This window comes from Oncorhynchus kisutch, linkage group LG19 (assembly GCF_002021735.2).
Source record: "Oncorhynchus kisutch isolate 150728-3 linkage group LG19, Okis_V2, whole genome shotgun sequence".
NCBI lineage: Eukaryota > Metazoa > Chordata > Actinopteri > Salmoniformes > Salmonidae > Oncorhynchus > Oncorhynchus kisutch.
In genome coordinates, this window is record NC_034192.2 from 8,066,096 (window position 1) to 8,086,945 (window position 20,850).

Genomic DNA, 20,850 nt, shown 5'->3' on the forward strand with positions numbered 1-20,850 from the left:
AGTAAGCCCAAGCTAGCCAATGCTATTCAGCGTGAATCCAGCCCATTCCCACTGCTGCCCTGCACTAAGAGAGACAGGATAACTGACTGTATCAGTGTGGATTAAATCAACATGGTCATCTGAAAATCCTGTAAGAACATCTACTAGCACGGAGTGTGTGTGTGTGTGTGTGTGTGTGTGTGTGTGTGTGTGTGTGTGAGAGAGTTAGCCCGAGGCTGTGAAACAGCACTAGAGCTGTCATGTAGGCCGGCCAGTCGATAGCTACTACACAATGTGGCCAGTGGTCCAAATCACCATCAGTCAGCCCAGAGGCTGCCACACACACACAGGGCTACCTAGTCATTTTAAAAAGCCTTGTCAACATTATTATTGTGATGTCTAACTAAGCCGGCTGCATCTAATAATGATTAAAGAATTGAAACACAATACACAGAATACTAGTCAAACATCTAATGCTGTATCAGTATTGAACAATACAGTTGATTCTGTTGGGTTCTTATAAATAACTCTGGAGAAGCTTAACCAAGTTTAATTCTTCCCAAAGGGTCATTACAGCTGTAATTCAGACCAAAAAAACAATTTCACACAAACACTGATATTTAACCCTTCTGCTAGGCTGAGACCCCTCCTCCACCATCGAACAGTCAATGCATCCCTGTAGCTAATCAGAACCTTAGTGATATCTGTTCTTCCTCACTTCGTCTAACCTGACCTCTGCCCCAAAGTGTTCACTCCTCCCCAACTCAAGGCTGTCATGGTGATTGATACCAGACTGTGTCTCTTCTCCTCCCAGAGGATCCCTGATGGCTAACAATAACATATCCTGACATAATGTAAACGTTATACATTACCCCCTCTCCCTCAGTGACACATCCTGACAATGTAACGGTTATACATTACCCCCTCTCCCTCAGTGACACATCCTGACATAATGTAAATGTTATACATTACCCCCCTCTCCCTCAGTGACACATCCTGACATAATGTAAACGTTATACATTACCCCCTCTCCCTCAGTGACACATCCTGACAATGTAACGGTTATACATTACCCTCTCTCCCTCAGTGACATATCCTGACAATGTAACGGTTTATACATTACTCTCTCTCCCTCAGTGACATATCCTGACATAATGTAAACATTATGCATTACCCTCTCTCCCTCAGTGACATATCCTGACATAATGTAAACATTATACATTACCCTCTCTCCCTCAGTAACATATCCTGACATAATGTAAACGTTATACATTACCCTCTCTCCCTCAGTGACATATCCTGACATAATGTAAACGTTATACATGACCCTCTCTCCCTCAGTGACATTGTTAGTTTCTAAGCTCACCACCCCGTCTCCCCTTATCAATGCCTGCCTTATGTAATCACTTCCCTGCACTCAACACATTCCAAGCTTAGTTGCACCCACTATTTACCTTCCTCCTATAACCCTTAACTTCTGGTGTCGACCCTCAACCTTAGCACTCCATCAGCGACATGAATAAGTAACATTTCATATTCTCAGAACCCAACAATTCTAATTGATGACTAAACTAAATAACTAGGTAATACCTGAGTGAAAAGTGTGTTTCTCCTTTAGCCGCTGGCTCTGCAACAATGCCTTAAGTCTCCCTCTCTGTCCAGAGCCATCCGAGCAGCTTGATCACAACCAGCTTGGATTAATGAAACAATGGTTAGTAACAGAGCAATATGACCTGCAGGGAGAGAGAGGCTGCTCTCTGGTTCTCTAAGCTAGAGGGGGTGGAAATCAGATATCCAACACTGCTGGACACAACTACAGCTACACGCACACACACCACACACATTACAACATCTCTCAGAGGGCAGCTAAGGGCCTAACATGCACCAGATGTTTGCCTTTCATCTAGGGGACTGTTTTTCTTATTTTTCTCTCTCCCTCTCTCCCTTCCCTTTCTCCATGAGGTGTGTGGAAAAAGTGCAGAGCAATGAGGAATCAATGGCTCTAAAGATCCCTCATGTCTCTGTAGCAAATTACAGTGGCCCTTTCCTGAGCTGTGCCGTTTGAAGGGGGGAACGCTCTCTCTCCTTTCAAATCACTCACTGTTGGCTGGAATGAGGAGAAGTGGCAGCTTTAGAATGTGAGGTGAGCCTCTGTCTCTGTACCACATACCAATGGATGTGTGTGAAGTGCCGGAAGGTACTTCACACACATGAAAAGACTCTCGCACACACACACACACACACACACACACACACACACACACACACACACACACACACACACACACACAATTTCCACACTGAGAAATGCTTTATTTGATCCAGCTCTACTCAGCACTGCACAACTCAGTCCCGATGGTCTTCTGCTCAAACAGAGAGAACAGGAGGAGAAAGGAGGGTCCTTCTCTCTCTGGGTTTTACTGATCTATTCTCCTAGCTGTTTACTCCTCTATACATCTATCCATCTAAACATGGGAAACACACATCCCTAAAGGAAGGGTGAAGATTCGCTGACAGTGGGAGACACACCCTTACCGTTCCCCTTACATTTCCACCTCTCTCTCTCTCTCTCTCTCTCTTTCTCCTTCATTGTTGATATTCTCATGACATACCGCCTCCCTCGCTCCCCCCCTCTCCCACACAGTATCAACAGTATGTGCTAAACCAGAGGCAGTAGCCTATTGTTAACAGACATGTACTGTAGGGCTGTGGCTCAGGCCTGAACGATCATACATACTATAAAACACAAACTGAACACGAAACGTCCTCTAAACGAACAGGAAGAGAAGAGGAGGAGGAAGAGGAGGAGGAAGACACACGAGGAGGGAGAGGATGAAAGGAGAGAAAATATGCATGATGCATTTAGGACCCATAGCCCTATATGGAGGAGGGGAGGGATGGATGGATAAATGGATGAGTGGAAGGATAGATAGAGTAGAGACGGTGTGTGTGTGTGTGTGTGTGTGGTGTGTGTGTGTGTGTGTGTGTGTGTGTGTGTGTGTGTGTGTGTGTGTGTGTGTGTGTGTGTGTGTGTGTGTAATGGGATGGGGAGAGGGGAGAATCCTCTAGAGGTGCAGATTAGATCAGTGTTATGACTGCACACACCCTCAGGACACACAGGAGATAAAGATAAACAGATCCCCTCACGTCTATTCACCATCTCCTCATGTCACCATCTCCTACCTCCCTCCCTCCCTTGGTCTCCCCATGCTACTCAACCTTAGAGTAGGATAGAGAGAAAGGGAGAGACAGAGAGGAAGAGAGAGAAAAAGAGACAGTGACAGAAAGGGGTGGTGAAAGAGGGGAGAGGGGGAAGTAGAATACATCCGTTCCTCTCCACCCTACTCTCCTTTTTACATATCTTCTTCTCTTTCCTCTTTCTCTCCTCCTCTTCTGTTCCTTCTTTCTCTAACTGCATCCAAGTGTCCCGGGGCACTGCACTAAATCACAGTTCTCAATAAAGCTGTCAGCTCCCCCTGCTCCAAAACCCAATAACACTACTCTGTGGTGCTCCACAAAACACACATCGATCACTACAGTATCTCTAACACACACATCTATCACACCCATACAATCCCTCCTGGCACCATGCCAAACGCAAGGGCCTATTGCAGCAACTTTCTAGGAGGAATTGGTTTAGTGAAACGTGGATGAAATTAAATTGTGTGTGTGTGTGTGTGTGTGTCTGGGGGGGGGGGGGCATAGAGGGTTATGGTGCTGCGGGAGTTGGAAACTGCAGGTGCACTACGAGAGAGAGAGAGAGAGAGAGAGAGAGAGAGAGAGAGAGAGAGAGAGAGAGAGAGAGAGAGAGAGAGAGAGAGAGAGAGAGAGAGAGAGAGAGAGAGAGAGAGAGAGAGAGAGAGAGGAGAGAGAGAGAGAGAGAGAGAGAGAGAGAGAGAGAGAGAGAGGAGAGAGAGAGAGAGAGAGAGAAGAGGAGAGGAGAGGAGAGGAGAGGAGAGGAGAGGAGAGGAGAGGAGAGGAGAGGAGAGGAGAGGAGAGGAGAGGAGAGGAGAGGAGAGAGGAGTCCTTAAATGTTAAGAAAAGAGAGGGAAAGGAGAGAGGGGACAGAGGAAGGATAAAGAGTGAGAGAGAAGAAGGCCAAGGGAAAAGAAGGAGAGGAGGGAAGGAGGTGTACAGGGTTGAGGCATGATGCATGAGGTAAACTCTCCCTCTGACAATGCAGAGCTGTTTAGCCCAGCCAATGGAATGGCTGAGTATTGGACATAGAGTTCGCTCCGTAAGAAAGAAACACAGCGTTCTCTGCTCTGTAAGGATGCAGGTGTTTTCTCCTAGTCACCACAGCACAGTGATAGGATGTGTACAACACAAAGAATCAAATCAAATGTTATTGGTCACATACACATGGTTAGCAGATGTTAATGTGAGTGTAGCGAAATGCTTGTGCTTCTAGTTCCAACAGTGCAGCAATATCTAACAGTAATCTAACAATTCTCCAACAACTACCTAGTACACACAAATCTAAGTAAGGAATGGAATAAGAATATATACATATAAACCCTACCGCAGTATGAATCCTCACATGAGCTGGAGGAGCAGGTGGAGTATGAATCCTCACGTGAGCTGGAGGAGCAGGTGCAGTATGAATCCTCACATGAGCTGGAGGAGCAGGTGGAGTATGAATCCTCACATGAGCTGGAGGAGCAGGTGGAGTATGAATTCTCACGTGAGCTGGAGGAGCAGGTGCAGTATGAATCCTCACATGAGCTGGAGGAGCAGGTGCAGTATGAATCCTCACATGAGCTGGAGGAGCAGGTGGAGTATGAATTCTCACGTGAGCTGGAGGAGCAGGTGCAGTATGAATCCTCACATGAGCTGGAGGTGCAGGTGCGGTATGAATCCTCACGTGAGCTGGAGGAGCAGGTGCAGTATGAATCCTCACGTGAGCTGGAGGAGCAGGTGCAGTATGAATCCTCACGTGAGCTGGAGGAGCAGGTGCAGTATGCTGGAGGAGCAGGTGCAGTATGTATCCTCACGTGAGCTGGAGGAGCAGGTGCAGTATGAATCCTCACGTGAGCTGGAGGAGCAGGTGCAGTATGAATCCTCACGTGAGCTGGAGGAGCAGGTGCAGTATGAATCCTCACGTGAGCTGGAGGAGCAGGTGCAGTATGAATCCTCACATGAGCTGGAGGAGCAGGTGCAGTATGAATCCTCACGTGAGCTGGAGGAGCAGGTGCAGTATGAATCCTCACGTGAGCTGGAGGAGCAGGTGCAGTATGCTGGAGGAGCAGGTGCAGTATGTATCCTCATGTGAGCTGGAGGAGCAGGTGCAGTACGAATCCTCATGTGAGCTGGAGGAGCAGGTACAGTATGAATCCTCACGTGAGCTGGAGGAGCAGGTGCAGTATGCTGGAGGAGCAGGGGCAGTATGCTGGAGGAGCAGGTGGAGTATGAATCCTCACATGAGCTGGAGGAGCAGGGGCAGTATGAATCCTCATGTGAGCTGGAGGAGCAGGTGCAGTATGAATCCTCACTTGAGCTGGAGGAGCAGGTGCAGTATGCATCCAAATGTGAGCTGATGTGTGCACAGTACAGTATTTGCTTTCTTGGTTACGAGTGAGAGGGAGAAAGGGAGAGATAAGACAAACGAATCTATTCATTCAAATCAGAATCCTATGCATTCGAGCTATTCCCTGTAGACGATAGGATGATAATCAGTTATTCTTTATGAGGCGAGAGAGAGGGATAGGGGCCGTGCTAGTGGACATGGTAAAGTCTCTACTCTGTATCCATCCTCTCTGTTCTGTCTGTCTGGTGCTGAGTGGAGAGCATGACATCACAGAGAGGTAAGAGTAATGAGCCAGTCATTAGTGGTTCATTTCCCCGTGTCGCTCTCTCTCACACCCGCCAAATTAGCCTGCTAATTAATCCAACCCAGATTAGGACACAGAGGGCTGGGCCAAGACATCCCCAACACACACTCACATACATACATACACGCGTGCACACCCTCCCACACGCACAACTAAGATCCCCAGCAGTGATACATCACCCCCACTGACGACCGTTCCTGAGCCGCACCAGCTCAAAGACATTCATCATGATGACACAGCCTCACACACACACACACACATCCTAATGTTTTCAGCAGATTTTGACATGAACCAGCAAAGTGCGGTCCACCTAACTGAAGACATCATCATACAACCGGCACACACACACACACACACACACTCAAATGATTCAGTCAGGTTGAATAAAGGTGAAAAAGGTTAACAAATCTACTTCAGGACATTGCGACCTCCAACGGTACTGATGACACACCTCGGGAGTAAACAGAGAGTGTGTCTGTGTAGGTAAACAGAGAGTGTGTCTGTGCAGGTAAACAGAGAGTGCGTCTGTGTAGGTAAACAGAGAGTGTGTCTGTGAAGGTAAACAGAGAGTGTGTCTGTGCAGGTAAACAAAGAGTGCGTCTGTGTAGGTAAACAGAGAGTGCGTCTGTGTAGGTAAACAGAGAGTGTGTCTGTGAAGGTAAACAGAGAGTGTGTCTGTGCAGGTAAACAGAGAGTGCGTCTGTGAAGGTAAACAGAGAGTGTGTCTGTGCAGGTAAACAGAGAGTGCGTCTGTGTAGGTAAACAGAGAGTGCGTCTGTGTAGGTAAACAGAGAGTGTATCTGTAAAGGTAAACAGAGAGTGCGTCTGTGTAGGTAAACAGAGAGTGCGTCTCTGCATGTAAACAGAGAGTGCGTCTGTGTAGTTAAACAGAGAATGCGTCTGTGCAGGTAAACCGAGAGTGGGTCTGTGCATGTAAACAGAGAGTGCGTCTGTGCATGTAAACAGAGAGTGCGTCTGTGCATGTAAACAGAGAGTGCGTCTGTGCATGTAAACAGAGAGTGCGTCTGTGTAGGTAAACAGAGAATGCGTCTGTGCAGGTAAACCGAGAGTGCGTCTGTGCATGTAAACCGAGAGTGCGTCTGTGCATGTAAACAGAGAGTGCGTCTCTGCATGTAAACAGAGAGTGCATCTGTGAAGGTAAACAGAGAGTGTGTCTGTGCAGGTAAACAGAGAGTGCGTCTGTGTAGGTAAACAGAGAGTGCGTATGTGTAGGTAAACAGAGAGTGTATCTGTAAAGGTAAACAGAGAGTGTGTCTGTGCAGGTAAACAGAGAGTGCATCTGTGAAGGTAAACAGAGAGTGTGTCTGTGCAGGTAAACAGAGAGTGCGTCTGTGTAGGTAAACAGAGAGTGCGTCTGTGTAGGTAAACAGAGAGTGTATCTGTAAAGGTAAACAGAGAGTGCGTCTGTGCATGTAAACAGAGAGTGCGTCTGTGCATGTAAACAGAGAGTGCGTCTGTGTAGGTAAACAGAGAATGCGTCTGTGCAGGTAAACCGAGAGTGCGTCTGTGCATGTAAACAGAGAGTGCGTCTGTGTAGGTAAACAGAGAGTGCGTCTGTGTAGGTAAACAGAGAATGCGTCTGTGCAGGTAAACCGAGAGTGCGTCTGTGCATGTAAACCGAGAGTGCGTCTGTGCATGTAAACAGAGAGTGCGTCTCTGCATGTAAACAGAGAGTGCGTCTGTGTAGGTAAACAGAGAATGCGTCTGTGCAGGTAAACCGAGAGTGCATCTGTGCAGGTAAACCGAGAGTGCGTCTGTGCAGGTAAACCGAGAGTGCGTCTGTGCAGGTAAACCGAGAGTGCATCTGTGCAGGTAAACCGAGAGTGCGTCTGTGCAGGTAAACCGAGAGTGCGTCTGTGCAGGTAATGAAACACTGGGGCTAAAGGCTTCTATAGACATGTATGTGAACTAGCTACTGTAGTAGACAGAATGGAGAGGCCTCTCTTAGGTGAGCTTCTCTCTCTGTCCCTCTCTTCCTCTCTTCCTCCCTCCATCCATCTCCACAGCAGATAAGCCAGAAGCTCCTCTGCTGACCAGAACGTGCTGGCACTAAGCCACATCCTGCCTGACTATCAACTCTCCCTCTTTTTCTTCCTCTTCCTCCTTTCTTTCTCCCTCTCTGCTCTCACACCCTCCCTCATTGAGCCTCACATTTTGATTGTACCCCTTTCTCTCTGTCCCTCCGTCTCCCTGTCTCTTGTCCTGCCTCACAATGCCCCACCTCTCACTCACTCCCTGTCCCTTTCACCCTTCCCCCTCCCTCGCTCACCCTACCCACCGTTCTCCCTCTCTGTCCCTCCCTGTGACTCTCCCTTCTCTCCCCCTGACACACATTTCTCATGCGATCCCATGTTCTCTGTCACATGAGGTTTCAGCTGTTGGACCCATGATTTGTGTGCTTTCTGAGTGGGAATGAGGGCTGGAGGGAGTGAGGGCTGGAGGGAGTTAGGGCCGGAGGGAGTGAGGGCCGGAGGGAGTGAGGGCTGGAGGGGGTGAGGGCTGGAGGGGGTGAGGGCTGGAGGGAGTGAGGGCTGGAGGGAGTGAGGGCCGGAGGGAGTGAGGGCCGGAGGGAGTGAGGGCCGGAGGGAGTGAGGGCCGGAGGGAGTGAGGGCTGGAGGGAGTGAGGGCTGGAGGGAGTGGGGGCTGGAGGGAGTGAGGGCCGGAGGGAGTGAGGGGAAGACAGGTGTGGTTCACTCATGCATAGGGGATGATGAATGGGTGTCTATAGTCAAATACACCCTTTCACTGCTTCACTGAAGGAATGGAGGGATGAAGGAATGGAAGGATGAAGGAATGGAGCAGCTGTCTCTGGGGAGGAGGAGGGGAACGAGGGAGAGAGACTGAACGAGAGAGTTAGTGACCGAGGAGTGAAGTAAAGAAGGAACAACTGGACAGGAGAATAAGTAAGAGGGAAAATGATTTCCCCCGGCCGAGTCCCAATAGTATTTTCCTTTCCTTCTTCCTCATGACGACTGGTCTGGCAGGACATGACAGGTGAAAGCAACGTGATGGAACCTATCCAGTCTGTTGACTTATCTGTGATAATGATAGAAAGGAGATGAGGCCATCTTAGTGTACTGTTGAGCCTCTCAGTGAGAGGTCTGACTGGGTCAGTGTCATGGTGCCTCAGGGCCAGTGAAGTTCTAGTCAAGTCAAACAGATGGGATCCTACACACACAGTCAGTCTGGGGTGAGGGGTCGCACATTTCCCAGAGAGCCCGTTATTAAGAGGACCACTGCCTTAAAGGGGGTATTTTGGGCCGTAGACACTTCCACAACCCCTTGTCCCTTCCATGTTAATAGATCTGAAACCACTGTTAGGCATTACAGTGATGGCTCCATCTAGTTGTTTGATAAGCTACTGGAATTAGAGCTTCCACCAGTGTTTTCAAGGTGGTGGGGGCTAGAGGAAGTAGCTAGAGGCCGAACTGGAACGGGGCCAAGAATTCCTCTGGGAGCCAAACTGAGTACACTACCATCAGTTCACTAGACTCATGGGGGATCTGCCATTTCAGGCCCATTGAACAACAAAAATATAATGGAATAAAATTCTGAGAATGAAAAAAAGGCCATGGAAAAAACATAATGGTCAGGGACTCGAATCTAAAATCCAAATAGAGCCATTAAACAACCTGACACAAATAAATGTGGTATATGATATTCCATAACAACACATAACTCTCGGTAACACTTGGGAGCTAGGTAAATTCATAAATAGCTGAGGAATATAAAAGGGTATGTTAGTGTGAATTGTAACTGCTACCTCCCTAACTGTTATCTGCTGGAGCTGTCCGCCTCTCTGTGACTGGGTGAGAAGCAGCATCGTAGCAAGGCCACAGACAAGTACCCTCCAGTTAAAACCTCCAGATTACCCAGCATTAACGGCACTATGGTGCGGTCCCCGCGGCGGGCATCAACCCTCAGCCGGCGAGAGAAGCTCTTTTCCCACCACCCCCAACCCCTCTCATTATAAATCCAAAGGAGGGTGTGTGAGGTAAAAGGTGGGATGTCACACACTCACACACACACAGTGATATCGTGAACTGTAGCAGGGCCTGGCTACAGCGGCGGGTAGGCAGATAGCACACGCCACTAAATGTCAGGCGAGGAGAGAAAAGACCATTTAAAAACAGGCAGAGCCTTTCAGGGCTGGAGGCTGGAGAGAGAGAGAGAGCGAGAGAGCGAGAGAGAGAGAGCGAGAGAGAGCGAAAGAGAATGTAAAAGCTAGGAAGAGGACGACAGGAGTGAGGGATTGGGGAACGGAGCAGGAATAGAGAAACAGGAATAGAGAAATGGAGTCGCTATGACTTTGAAGGTCTCCCAACTCCCCTTGGTTATGTGTGTGTGTGTGTGTGTGTGTGTGTGTGTGTGTGTGTGTGTGTGTGTGTGTGTGTGTGTGTGTGAGAGAGAGAGAGAGAGAGCAGGGGGCGTGCGTAAAGGCATAGACACTGATAAATGAGAGGGCGGTGTGAATATAATGGACAAGTCAGTGGAGGGAAACAGCTCGATGTCTGATGGGATCAACAGGGTCAGAGTGTCTTCAGTCACTGGAACGAGAGGTCACACACACAGAAAGGCCATTTGGTGAGGCCCGTTTAAATGTGCAACATTTAACAACGTAATGAGAGAAGTCATGAGATGGCAAAAGAGCTGAGGGAGAAGGAGGAGAGAGGGTGAATGAGGAGAAGGGGAGAAGGAGAAGAGGGGGGTACATTCTCACCATTAGAACGTGAGCCCATCAACAACTAACGCTCTAAGCAGAGAGGACGTAAATGGGACAGGGACTGGGAGCGCGAGTCAGCTGTGCGGGCGGAATAACAGACCGTGATCATTATGTCAGCCTGAAAACCTCCCTTTGTCCCCGTCCCCGGAATTCTGGACTTAAGTGTCTTGTTGTGCACGCAGCATAATCTGATTTCTGTCCCTCTTATAGCAGAACTCGTGCCGCAGACCCCAAATCGAATTTGAACAAGCAGGGAGTTGTTAGTCACTGCACATTCCGATATGGCTTGAATGAGCTTGTGTGTTTTATCCCACAGGTTTTTTTGGGACATTTTAAAAATCCATTTCCTGAAATGCGCAGTTTGACATGACTTAGTATGCCTCTCTTAAGGGGTATTTTGAGGGGTATATAGAGAGGCATTTTCAAATCACAGTATAAGTGAAACGACATAGTTGGAAACAACTAACTTCCTGCATTTTAATACATTTTGCCATAGTGCAGAGAGAAAAATGTAGTTTATAATGATATAGCACATATTTTGTCATGAGTCCGAGATAACATTTTGCCATATTAAAGTAACTGTCTAGTGAAAATCACACTTTTAAAAGTTAATATTCTGTTAACTTATACCTAAATGTTGTTGATTCGTATTTGTGGCCAAAGCTTAAATTGGAGGGGAAAAAAACACAACATCAAACTTGTATGCAAACAGACCATTTAAAAAATGCCTGCTATTTCCTTATAGAGGATGATGTCATCCCTCTGAGGAGGATAAACTGGCCAATCAGCAGTCTACTGGAATGAATATTTTTCATGACCAATATAGCCCACACCATTCAAACACAGAAAAGCTACTTTTTTAATATATCCAACATAATAAAACATTTTTTAAGGGAAAATATTTCACTCAGATTGTAATGAATTATAGGTCATATTTCATAGAAGTCTGGAAACACTGGACAGTTACTTTAAAGGTTGGCTTCGGGCAAAACCCCCAAAATAAAGGCTTTAAACTGTATAACTGACCAATGTACCATCACACCAGGTCATTTCATGTTTTTTTTGTGGGGGATGTATAAGAAGCTCCATTTACCAGATATATATTCTGTCCAAAAACACATTCTGTGAAATGAAGTCCCCACATTCTGGAGAGGTTAATGGCTAGCTTCAAGTCACTAGCTTCGCTAGTTATGTTGGCCGCAGCGCGCATGACCAGAATGAAACATCCACGACCCAAAGGCACACCCCATATATGTTTGAAAATTGAGAAAGAGGAGGAGTTGGACCGTTTTTCGAGCCCAAAGTCGACCGTTAAAGCTAATTTCCTGCGATTCTACTCCTTTTGCCATTGCTTATGGCATGTTCATATACTATCTGGGAGGGCTGAATATTGGGGGTCTACCTGTTCGCATGTCCCTACAATTTCACATATGCACTGATCTATTTCACTATGCAATAAAATACAGTCTGCAGTGCAAAGCTGCTGTCAATATCCCTTTCACACCGAAGTAGCATAGTGCTAGTCCAGAAATAAATTATTCTCATATTTGCAAACAAAGATGTGCACAATGACAAAACAATGCACAAGACAGCAGAGCTGGCATGCGCGTTAAATCATTAGCACGTGACACACACCACTGTATTTAGGGATGATTTGAGGGCGAATAGGGAGCCACTCTGACCCGCAACATGTGCACTCACCCTGTCCAAGCAACCCCGCTCCCCACTGCTTAGCCTATCCAAGCGAGACCCTGTGACATTTTAATGAGCGGCTGCCGCAAATATCAAATAAGTTATCCCATTATTCCGTGCATGTAGCAGCAGGCGAGGAGATACACTAGACAGGCTACATGAACAACAATTTGACGATAGCTGATAAACGACCTTTTTAAAGACGCCGGTCATTCACCAGGATATCATTATAATCCTCATAATGCCGTTCATTCATCATTGTCCTGTCTGTTAGGCAGCGTTATCTTGTGCTTTACTGTCGGGCTCGCAGCAGTCTCGTTTTATTCAACGTCTTTATCGATAACATATGCCCCACAAACACAAACTAACAGCATCGAATAGTGTAATTGTGAAACAAATCCAGTCTCTCTAAACACGAGCGCAAACATTTCCACATTGGACAGATGTTTTTCATAACCACAACCATAGTCGGGGAAAAAAAGGGAGAGTCGGCAAGCCGGAGGAGAACAGGCGAATGACTCACATTCTATCGCCCGGAACCAGCAAGCGGCTCTCCACCATCATATCGGGCAGGAAGTCCAGATTGTAGGATGAAGTCATGTTGCCCTGGTTCTGTGTCCCTCCGTGTACAGGCTGAGGATCCGCGCTCTCCTCTCTGCTCTGCCTGGCAAGTATACAGTGCGTCGCTCTGCTCTCTCAGCTCGACAACTGCGCCTGGCCGCGGAGACGGAGAGGGGCAGGTGCAAGTGCCAGGGCCTCCCCAAGGCAGTAGACACACACTCGGCAGTTGTCACATTCTCTTCTTCACCCACATTCGTTTTTTTCTATCTAATCCGGTCTGAAAATCCGCTCTGCTCAGGAAACTATCGGGCTGTGGAATGCAGGTGCTGAGTCGGGAGGCGTGGCGGCCCCGCGCTGCAGCTAATCTGTAACCATTTGATATGTGCTAGATACCGTTATACCGGTTATTCCCGTGCATATGGGAACATTAGCAGCCAGTGGCTATTCTTGACAGTATTATATTAGGGTCATTATACTACAAAACTAACGATAGTCTAATAAGTGCAGCAATAAAAGACCCCCCAAAATGTGTGCCTTTGCAATATTGAATTGTAGGAGGCTAAACAACATGACTCAATATTTTCTGCCAGAAAGAATGCTTCGGTTTGGTGACCTCTTTTCCATGAGGCGTTAAAAACTCCATGGCCCAGCTGTAATCGAATACACAAGGAGACGTGGCTAAGCACACTCACGAAGACGTGGCTAAGCACACTCACGGAGACGTGGCTAAGCACACTCACGAAGACGTGGCCAAGTACACTCACGAAGACGTGGCTAAGCACACTCACGAAGACGTGGCTAAGCACACTCACGGAGACGTGGCTAAGCACACTCACGAAGACGTGGCTAAGCACACTCACGAAGACGTGGCCAAGTACACTCACGAAGACGTAGCTAAGCACACTCACGAAGACGTGGCTAAGCACACTCACGAAGACGTGGCCAAGCACACTCACGAAGACGTGGCCAAGTACACTCACGAAGACGTAGCTAAGCACACTCACGAAGACGTGGCCAAGCACACTCACGGAGACGTGGCTAAGCACACTCACGGAGACGTGGCTAAGCACACTCACGGAGACGTGGCTAAGCACACTCACGGAGACGTGGCTAAGCACACTCACGAAGACGAGGCTAAGCACACTCACGAAGACGTGGCCAAGTACACTCACGAAGACGTAGCTAAGCACACTCACGAAGACGTGGCTAAGCACACTCACGAAGACGTGGCCAAGCACACTCACGAAGACGTGGCCAAGTACACTCACGAAGACGTAGCTAAGCACACTCACGAAGACGTGGCCAAGCACACTCACGGAGACGTGGCTAAGCACACTCACGGAGACGTGGCTAAGCACACTCACGGAGACGTGGCTAAGCACACTCACGGAGACGTGGCTAAGCACACTCACGAAGACGAGGCTAAGCACACTCACGAAGACGTGGCTAAGTACACTCATGAAGACGTGGCCAAGTACACTCATGAAGACGTGGCTAAGCACACTCACGAAGACGTGGCCAAGTACACTCATGAAAACCACATTTTATATGTCTCATCACTCAATAATGTTGGCACTTAACATGGGCCATACAAATGATATATTGTTTAACGCAGCTAGGGCGGTAGGTCGCCTAGCGGTTAAGAGTGTTGGGCCAGTAACCGAAAGGTGGTTCAAATCCGAATCCGTGAGCCGACAAGATTAAACATCTGTCTATGTGCCCTTGAGCAAAGCACTTCACCCTAATTGCTCCTGTAAGTCACTCTGGATAAGAGTGTCTGACAAATGTAAAACATGTCATGCCCATAGTATTTATTGTTCAGTAAATGTGTCGATCGTATGGGTGTGGATGAAATAAACACCATAGGAAGCTGCTGTGCCCCGGGAAACGCCTAGGAGTCAAAGCCCCTCTCTGTTCATCCCTCTAGGGAGTAAAAGGGAGACACTATAACAAGAACGACTCTTTCTTGGCAACAGATGAAACTCTCTTGGGGAGAATTGAACAGGAACTGGGTCATGTGGAGCAAAAGAGTGAGCACACAGTGTACAGAGTGTGCCTGTTAGTGTGCAAGGTGGTGTGAGCCCAGGCACAGCTCTAGGGATAGTTCATCTTTTTTTGTTGTTGCACATAATGATTAAGGTCAGTGTATGGAGGGAGAAAACTGATCCTACATCAGTACTTTAGGGCACTAGATCCCTGGGGTGCAGACTGTACGCTGCATGTTTTACCGCACCTGGCCCCTATATGGTGAAATAGGTCATAAGTAAACAACATACTACTATATATAGCAGTATTATATAGGATAGATGAGGTGAAGAGGTCAATGGGACGGAGACCATGGGGGATAGGAGGAGGACGCTGGATTGGCACACATTCAACAAATTTGATCGAATAAAATAGATTTTTGGTCAAATCCATCATGATTGATGTATTGTAACAGGCCCTTAATGTGGCTACTAAAGTCTGATATTGAACTGCATTTGGCTGTTTTTGCTGCATGACATTTAGGGACTGGATGTTATTTGTAATGAGGGACACCCAGAGAAAATAAGACCTCTCTGAAATGAAAATAGACGGCCCTCCCTTCTGTGAAATATATTGATATCAATCCTGATCTTCATGATTAAATGTTCAAACATGATGTCAAACAGTATCACGATTCTGGTCTACTGCTTCTAAACATGACTCTTGGCTCTCTCGAACTAGCCTTGCACCTCACAGATTGGAGTGGTTTATCCGAACACTCGAACTACAACAAAAAACATGAACCTCCCCTCTCCCCAAAATAATAATAATAATTCAAACACAGTGGACAGCAGAGAACATACCTACCATATATCCTCACTCATAGACCAGAACCTTAGGTTTGCCATTTCAGAAACTTTTCTTTGTTTTTTAAGCATTACATGGCAAAGTAGCCAGAAGGTTGTGGATTCACAGACCACCGCGGACAAGGACAGGAGTGAAAATATCACGCTTACTCCAAGTTTAGATAGCTTGCAGCTAGACTAACTTACCAATCTAAAAATGCTTTGCTTATGTGGGCTAATTGAGTGACTGCTGATGCACCACCAAATTTAGAAATGGCACCTTGAGTGTTCTATTATTCCAATATTATTCCAACGCTCAACAGTAAGTTGAGACCCCGATTGAGTTCCCCATAAAATTGGTCTGCTGGCCTACAAAAGGGGGGCTGCGGGTCGCATACGGCCCCGGGTCACCAGTTGCCCATCCATGGCTTATAGTAAAGGCTATGGATCATTAGAATGAGACCACACTAGGCACGCTTGATATTGTGCGCCACCCAGCAGAAAATCATGGATGAGGGGCAGCATCAGGCACACATTGAGATATAATAAGACACTCATTCTCAAACACAGCTAAATGACATTTAATCGATAAGAAATGACATGGCGCTCCCCTGGACTAAATGAAAAAATACTTAACCCTCCCCCTGATTGAAATTGAAATAGTATGCCCTTCCCCCATTTCCCCCCGGGTAACAATTGTGTACATTTCGACCGCACACTCAGAAATAGTCTGCTAAATGCGAACTCCTGTTCGTATCAGCTGGTTAGCATAGTTAGCATAGAGAAATCGCTGGTGGCAGCCAAAGTCATTTTTAACTGTAATGCAGTTGATTGTGACGATGACATGAACATGCATTTGGGTTGACATCCATACATACTCCAATTTCTACAACATGTGTGAAATACACATGTAAACAATAGCCTAAATGTAGGCTAATGTTGCTGCGGGGCAATGAGGAGATTCGGGATCTTTCCCCCATGTATTTCCACGCCATTTCCGTTCTTTAGGTCGAGGTCCATTGACCTCTTTACCACATCTATGATTATAGGGATTTCAGATATTCTTCTGCCGCGAAGGAATGACGTTCTCATAGGACACGTGGGGTGTGTGTTTGCATGTACAGTATGTAGTTGTGGCTGTGTGTGTGTGTGTGTGCGCGCATGTCACGTGTGTGAATCCGGTGCTATCTTGCAAACCTCCAGACACCGTTTCACTTCCACAGCTGAGATGCCAGTGCCAGTGTAGAAGAAACAGGTGCACAGAAGACTTCACCAACCACATTGGCATTCACACACACTCTCACACACACTTTGCAGTCATACCTCCTTTTCTTTAATGGAGTAAGTTTAACATAATGTGTCCTTCCCTGTAACACAGTGCATTCACATAGTGTTAACAATCCAACATTCACATTAAATGAATCTACTGCTTTAGAAAACACAATGAGCAAGTGTAATACACTCACACCTACTCCTTAACCCCTGATCCAGGAACAGTATCAGAGACAAGACAGAGCCTAATACTCTCACACTCCTTCTTAAACTCTGACTCAGGAACAGTGTCAGCAAAAGACACAGGTCATCTCCCAGTAGTAAGATATAGCAGCTCCAGTTTAAACGAGGGGTCACATGAGTTTGTGTGTATGTATGTGTGTGTTTGTATGTGTATGTGTGTGTGTGTGTGTGTGTGTGTGTGTGTGTGTGGTGACCCTTTGTCTGTAGTATAACAGTATGACACTCTCTCTGATGCCCTGTGGCGAGCAGGCCTTGACCTACGACCTCACTACTTAAGTCCTTTACAGAAACCTAAACTAACTAAGTGTTCAACTGCCTGTTAGGAGTCACCGATGAAATAATGTCCACAAGCCCGAGGCTTCCTACCATTATCACACACACTATGAAACGTTTCATTGTCGATATAATTGCCATGTTCTCTGCCGGAGCTGCTAACCACCTTTTATTCAAGTGTCTCACCTTGTGCTCTTTGTCCATGTTTTCTCCTTCTCATTCTCTGTTTTCATAAAACCCTGTCTTACTCAAAGGAGAGTGGGAGAAAATGTTGATGCAACGCGGAGTGCCTGGATACAGCCATTAGCCATAGTACAGTATATTAGCCATATATCACAAACCCCTGAGGTGCCTTATATTGCTATTATAAACTGGTTACCAAAGGAATTAAACAGTAAAATAAAAGTTTTTGGGTCATACCCGTGGTATATAGTCTGTTTAACCACAGCATTGTTGAATAGTCCTTTCTGATTGTCTTGAAGGGCATTCTAGAGTATGCATTATTCCCCTGTAGCGCACGGTATATTTGGCAGGTAGGATTGAATGGCTATAGTTCATTTTTACATGTTTACATGAATTGAAAACAGTATTGGTATTGTTGAATTGGATTGTCATAATAGCAAGCTAGGTCTGATGGTTTGGTTAGCTGTAAACTGTGTATGTGATGAATACATTTGATTTGATTGTGTTTTTACAGCCCCCTCCCCTTCTCTGTTTCACCGGGTTGTGTGTTCTTTGAGCGTCTGCTCAGGGCAAGGTCTCCCTTCTTCGCTCTCTCCCCCCAACCCTTCTCTCCAAACTCTTTCTCTCTCTCTCCTCAGGCAGGAGTACAGCTGCCCAACAACACAGATCGATCACATCATGTAAGACAGAGAGGGAGAGAGAGAGAGAGACAGAGAGACAGAGAGACAGAGAGACAGAGAGACAGAGAGACAGAGAGACAGAGAGAGAGAGAGAGAGAGAGAGAGAGAGAGAGAGAGAGAGAGAGAGAGAGAGAGAGAGAGGAGACAGAGAGAGAGAGAGCGAGAGGGGAGAGAGAGAGAGAGAACACACCACACCACTCAGGACTGACATGGTTCTGAACCAACCTCTCCAACGTACCTGGCAACAGGAGTTCAGACAGTTCAAACACCTCCACAAGACAGAATAACCACTACCGTTACATCATCAAAGTGAGACACTCCCAAAATAACCATCATCATCCTTCCTCTGAAGCTTCCTGCTCTGCTTCTTTCTCTCACCCAAAGGATTGCGGGTAACAGCGTGCTTCCACTCGTGATGAGTGTCTGTTTTTTTACACGTGAATATTTAATGTGAACTCATGAATAAAGCAAGAGAGCAAGCAGCTGTGATTGAGGCTAAGTGGACATGGGAGGAACCTGCTACAGACAGACAGGTTGGCAGACAGACAGACAGACAGACAGACAGACAGGCAGGCAGGCAGGTTGGCAGACAGACAGACAGACAGACAGACAGACAGACAGACAGACAGACAGACAGACAGACAGACAGACAGACAGACAGACAGACAGACAGACAGACAGACAGACAGACAGACAGACAGACAGACAGACAGACAGACAGACAGAACAGACAGACAGACAGACAGACAGACAGACAGACAGACAGACAGACAGACAGACAGACAGACAGACAGACAGACAGACAGACACTGATCAGTCATCTATATTGGTCTGGTTCATGTTTGGAACATAGTGTTCTAGAGTGTGCAGACTCTCTCCTTCAATCTGATTGGCTGGTCTGATGGTTGGTACGGTACAGTAGGTCTACCTGTGAAGCTGCTTGCCTATATTAGTAAATGCTCCGTGACCTGATTAACACACACACACACACACACACACACACACACACCAAACAAGTCTCTGGCTGTTGAGCAAATAGCACGTGACTTGAGGGGTGACCCTCACACCCTGATGACTGAACTGTAGCTCCTGCCTCGGTCTGCCTTGGTCTGCCTCGGTCTGCCTCAGGGGTCTGTTGGTCTGGTCTACGTGCCTTTGAACTGAACTGGGAGACAGAGACAGAAGAGGAGACTGTCTAACTTGACCCTGTCCCCTTACTGCACTTCCTCAGCTGTCTGGACTGTCTGGACAGCATCACACCAGAAAACACTGAGCATTGTTGAGCTCAAATGGTCTGAGTCACAATAAACTGTTCGAAACAACAATACAGCATGGAACTTCACTGTAAAGGCTGAGCCGTGGCTGGTCCTTGCTATGCTATTACTGCTGTGTGTTTGGCTAGCCAGCCTGTCCTGTTTTGTGGAGTCCCATGTTGGCAGTAATCTGGGATAACTATGGAATAATCCATCCTGTATTAGCTAGACCCTTAGTGTCTCTGTTGTCACTTCCCAGACTAATATTATTACTAAAGGTGATCCAGAGATGGGTGTCTGTTTTAGGAAGAAAATGTCAGGGTTAAACATCACCAGGAGGGGTGTGAGTCATATAAAACACTGTCTGTACAGTAGTGCAGTGTCCTGTACGGGTGTAGGGGGATAGAGGCTGGCCAAAACACTGTCCAGTCCAGCTGCAGTGCAACAGAGCACGCTCCGGCTGTAATTGGCCATCGCCACGGTGACAGAGAGGAGTTAAAATAAAGCCGGCTGGCTGTGGGCCTCCATTCATTACACCTCCCTCTCTCCTTCCCTCCGTCTCCATCCAATCTGTGCTGGCCTCTTTCTCTCTCTCTCCCTCTCGCCCCCCCTCTGTTATTTTCCTCATTAAAGTGGGACCCAGGCAGTAGCGGTCACTGCCTCTCATTTATTTTCATTTGAAACTGGTGCAGCTCCACTGATCCTCTGGGGCTGAGCAGAGAGAGAGCAGGATGGTGTCATTCTGATAACTACCACCCAGCGCACACACACGCACACGCACACACACACACAGACACACACACAGGTGTGCATCCACACACACACACACACACACAGACACACACACAGGTGTGCATCCACACACACACACAGGTGTGCATCCACACACACACACACACACACACACACACACACACACACACACACACACACACACACACACACACACACACGCACACACACACACACACACACACACACAGGTGTGTATCCACACGCACACAGACACACACAGACACACACACAGGTGTGCATCCACGCACGCACACGCACACATAAGCACAGATGCAAGTATACACAAGCACTCTGATGCAAACACACTAGCAGACACACACACACACACACACACACACACACATACCTACAAGCTCACAGCCACAGCTCATTCACTCCCTTTCTCTCACACATGCACTCTCACCCTCTCGCTGGTGTGTGTGTGTGTGTGTTGATACTGGGTGTTACTTCCAGATGGGGAATCTCTTATTAAGCATAATCGTATTAGACTGAGGGAACTAATGACTACTGATGAACTAAGGACTATTGATCCAG

The 20,850-nt window shown here is 47.2% G+C and overlaps 1 protein-coding gene across 48 annotated transcripts in view; it reads right to left on the reverse strand.

Annotated features, from left to right (window-relative positions):
• The window catches only part of celf2 (cugbp, Elav-like family member 2), a 219,653-nt gene that overhangs the window by 130,012 nt on the left and 68,791 nt on the right, over positions 1 to 20,850 (reverse strand). For 4 of the 48 annotated variants that reach the window (XM_031798215.1, XM_031798203.1, XM_031798183.1 and 1 more), the window contains exon 1: positions 12,770 to 12,944. The exons of 42 other annotated variants lie outside the window; for them this stretch is intronic. In XM_031798215.1, the coding sequence (XP_031654075.1) occupies positions 12,770 to 12,846 (77 nt within the window). In that variant the 5' untranslated portion in view covers positions 12,847 to 12,944. Of the gene's footprint in view, positions 1 to 12,769; positions 13,017 to 20,850 lie in introns of those variants that run through there. 2 more of the 48 variants (XM_031798198.1, XM_031798199.1) reach the window with 2 other exon arrangements.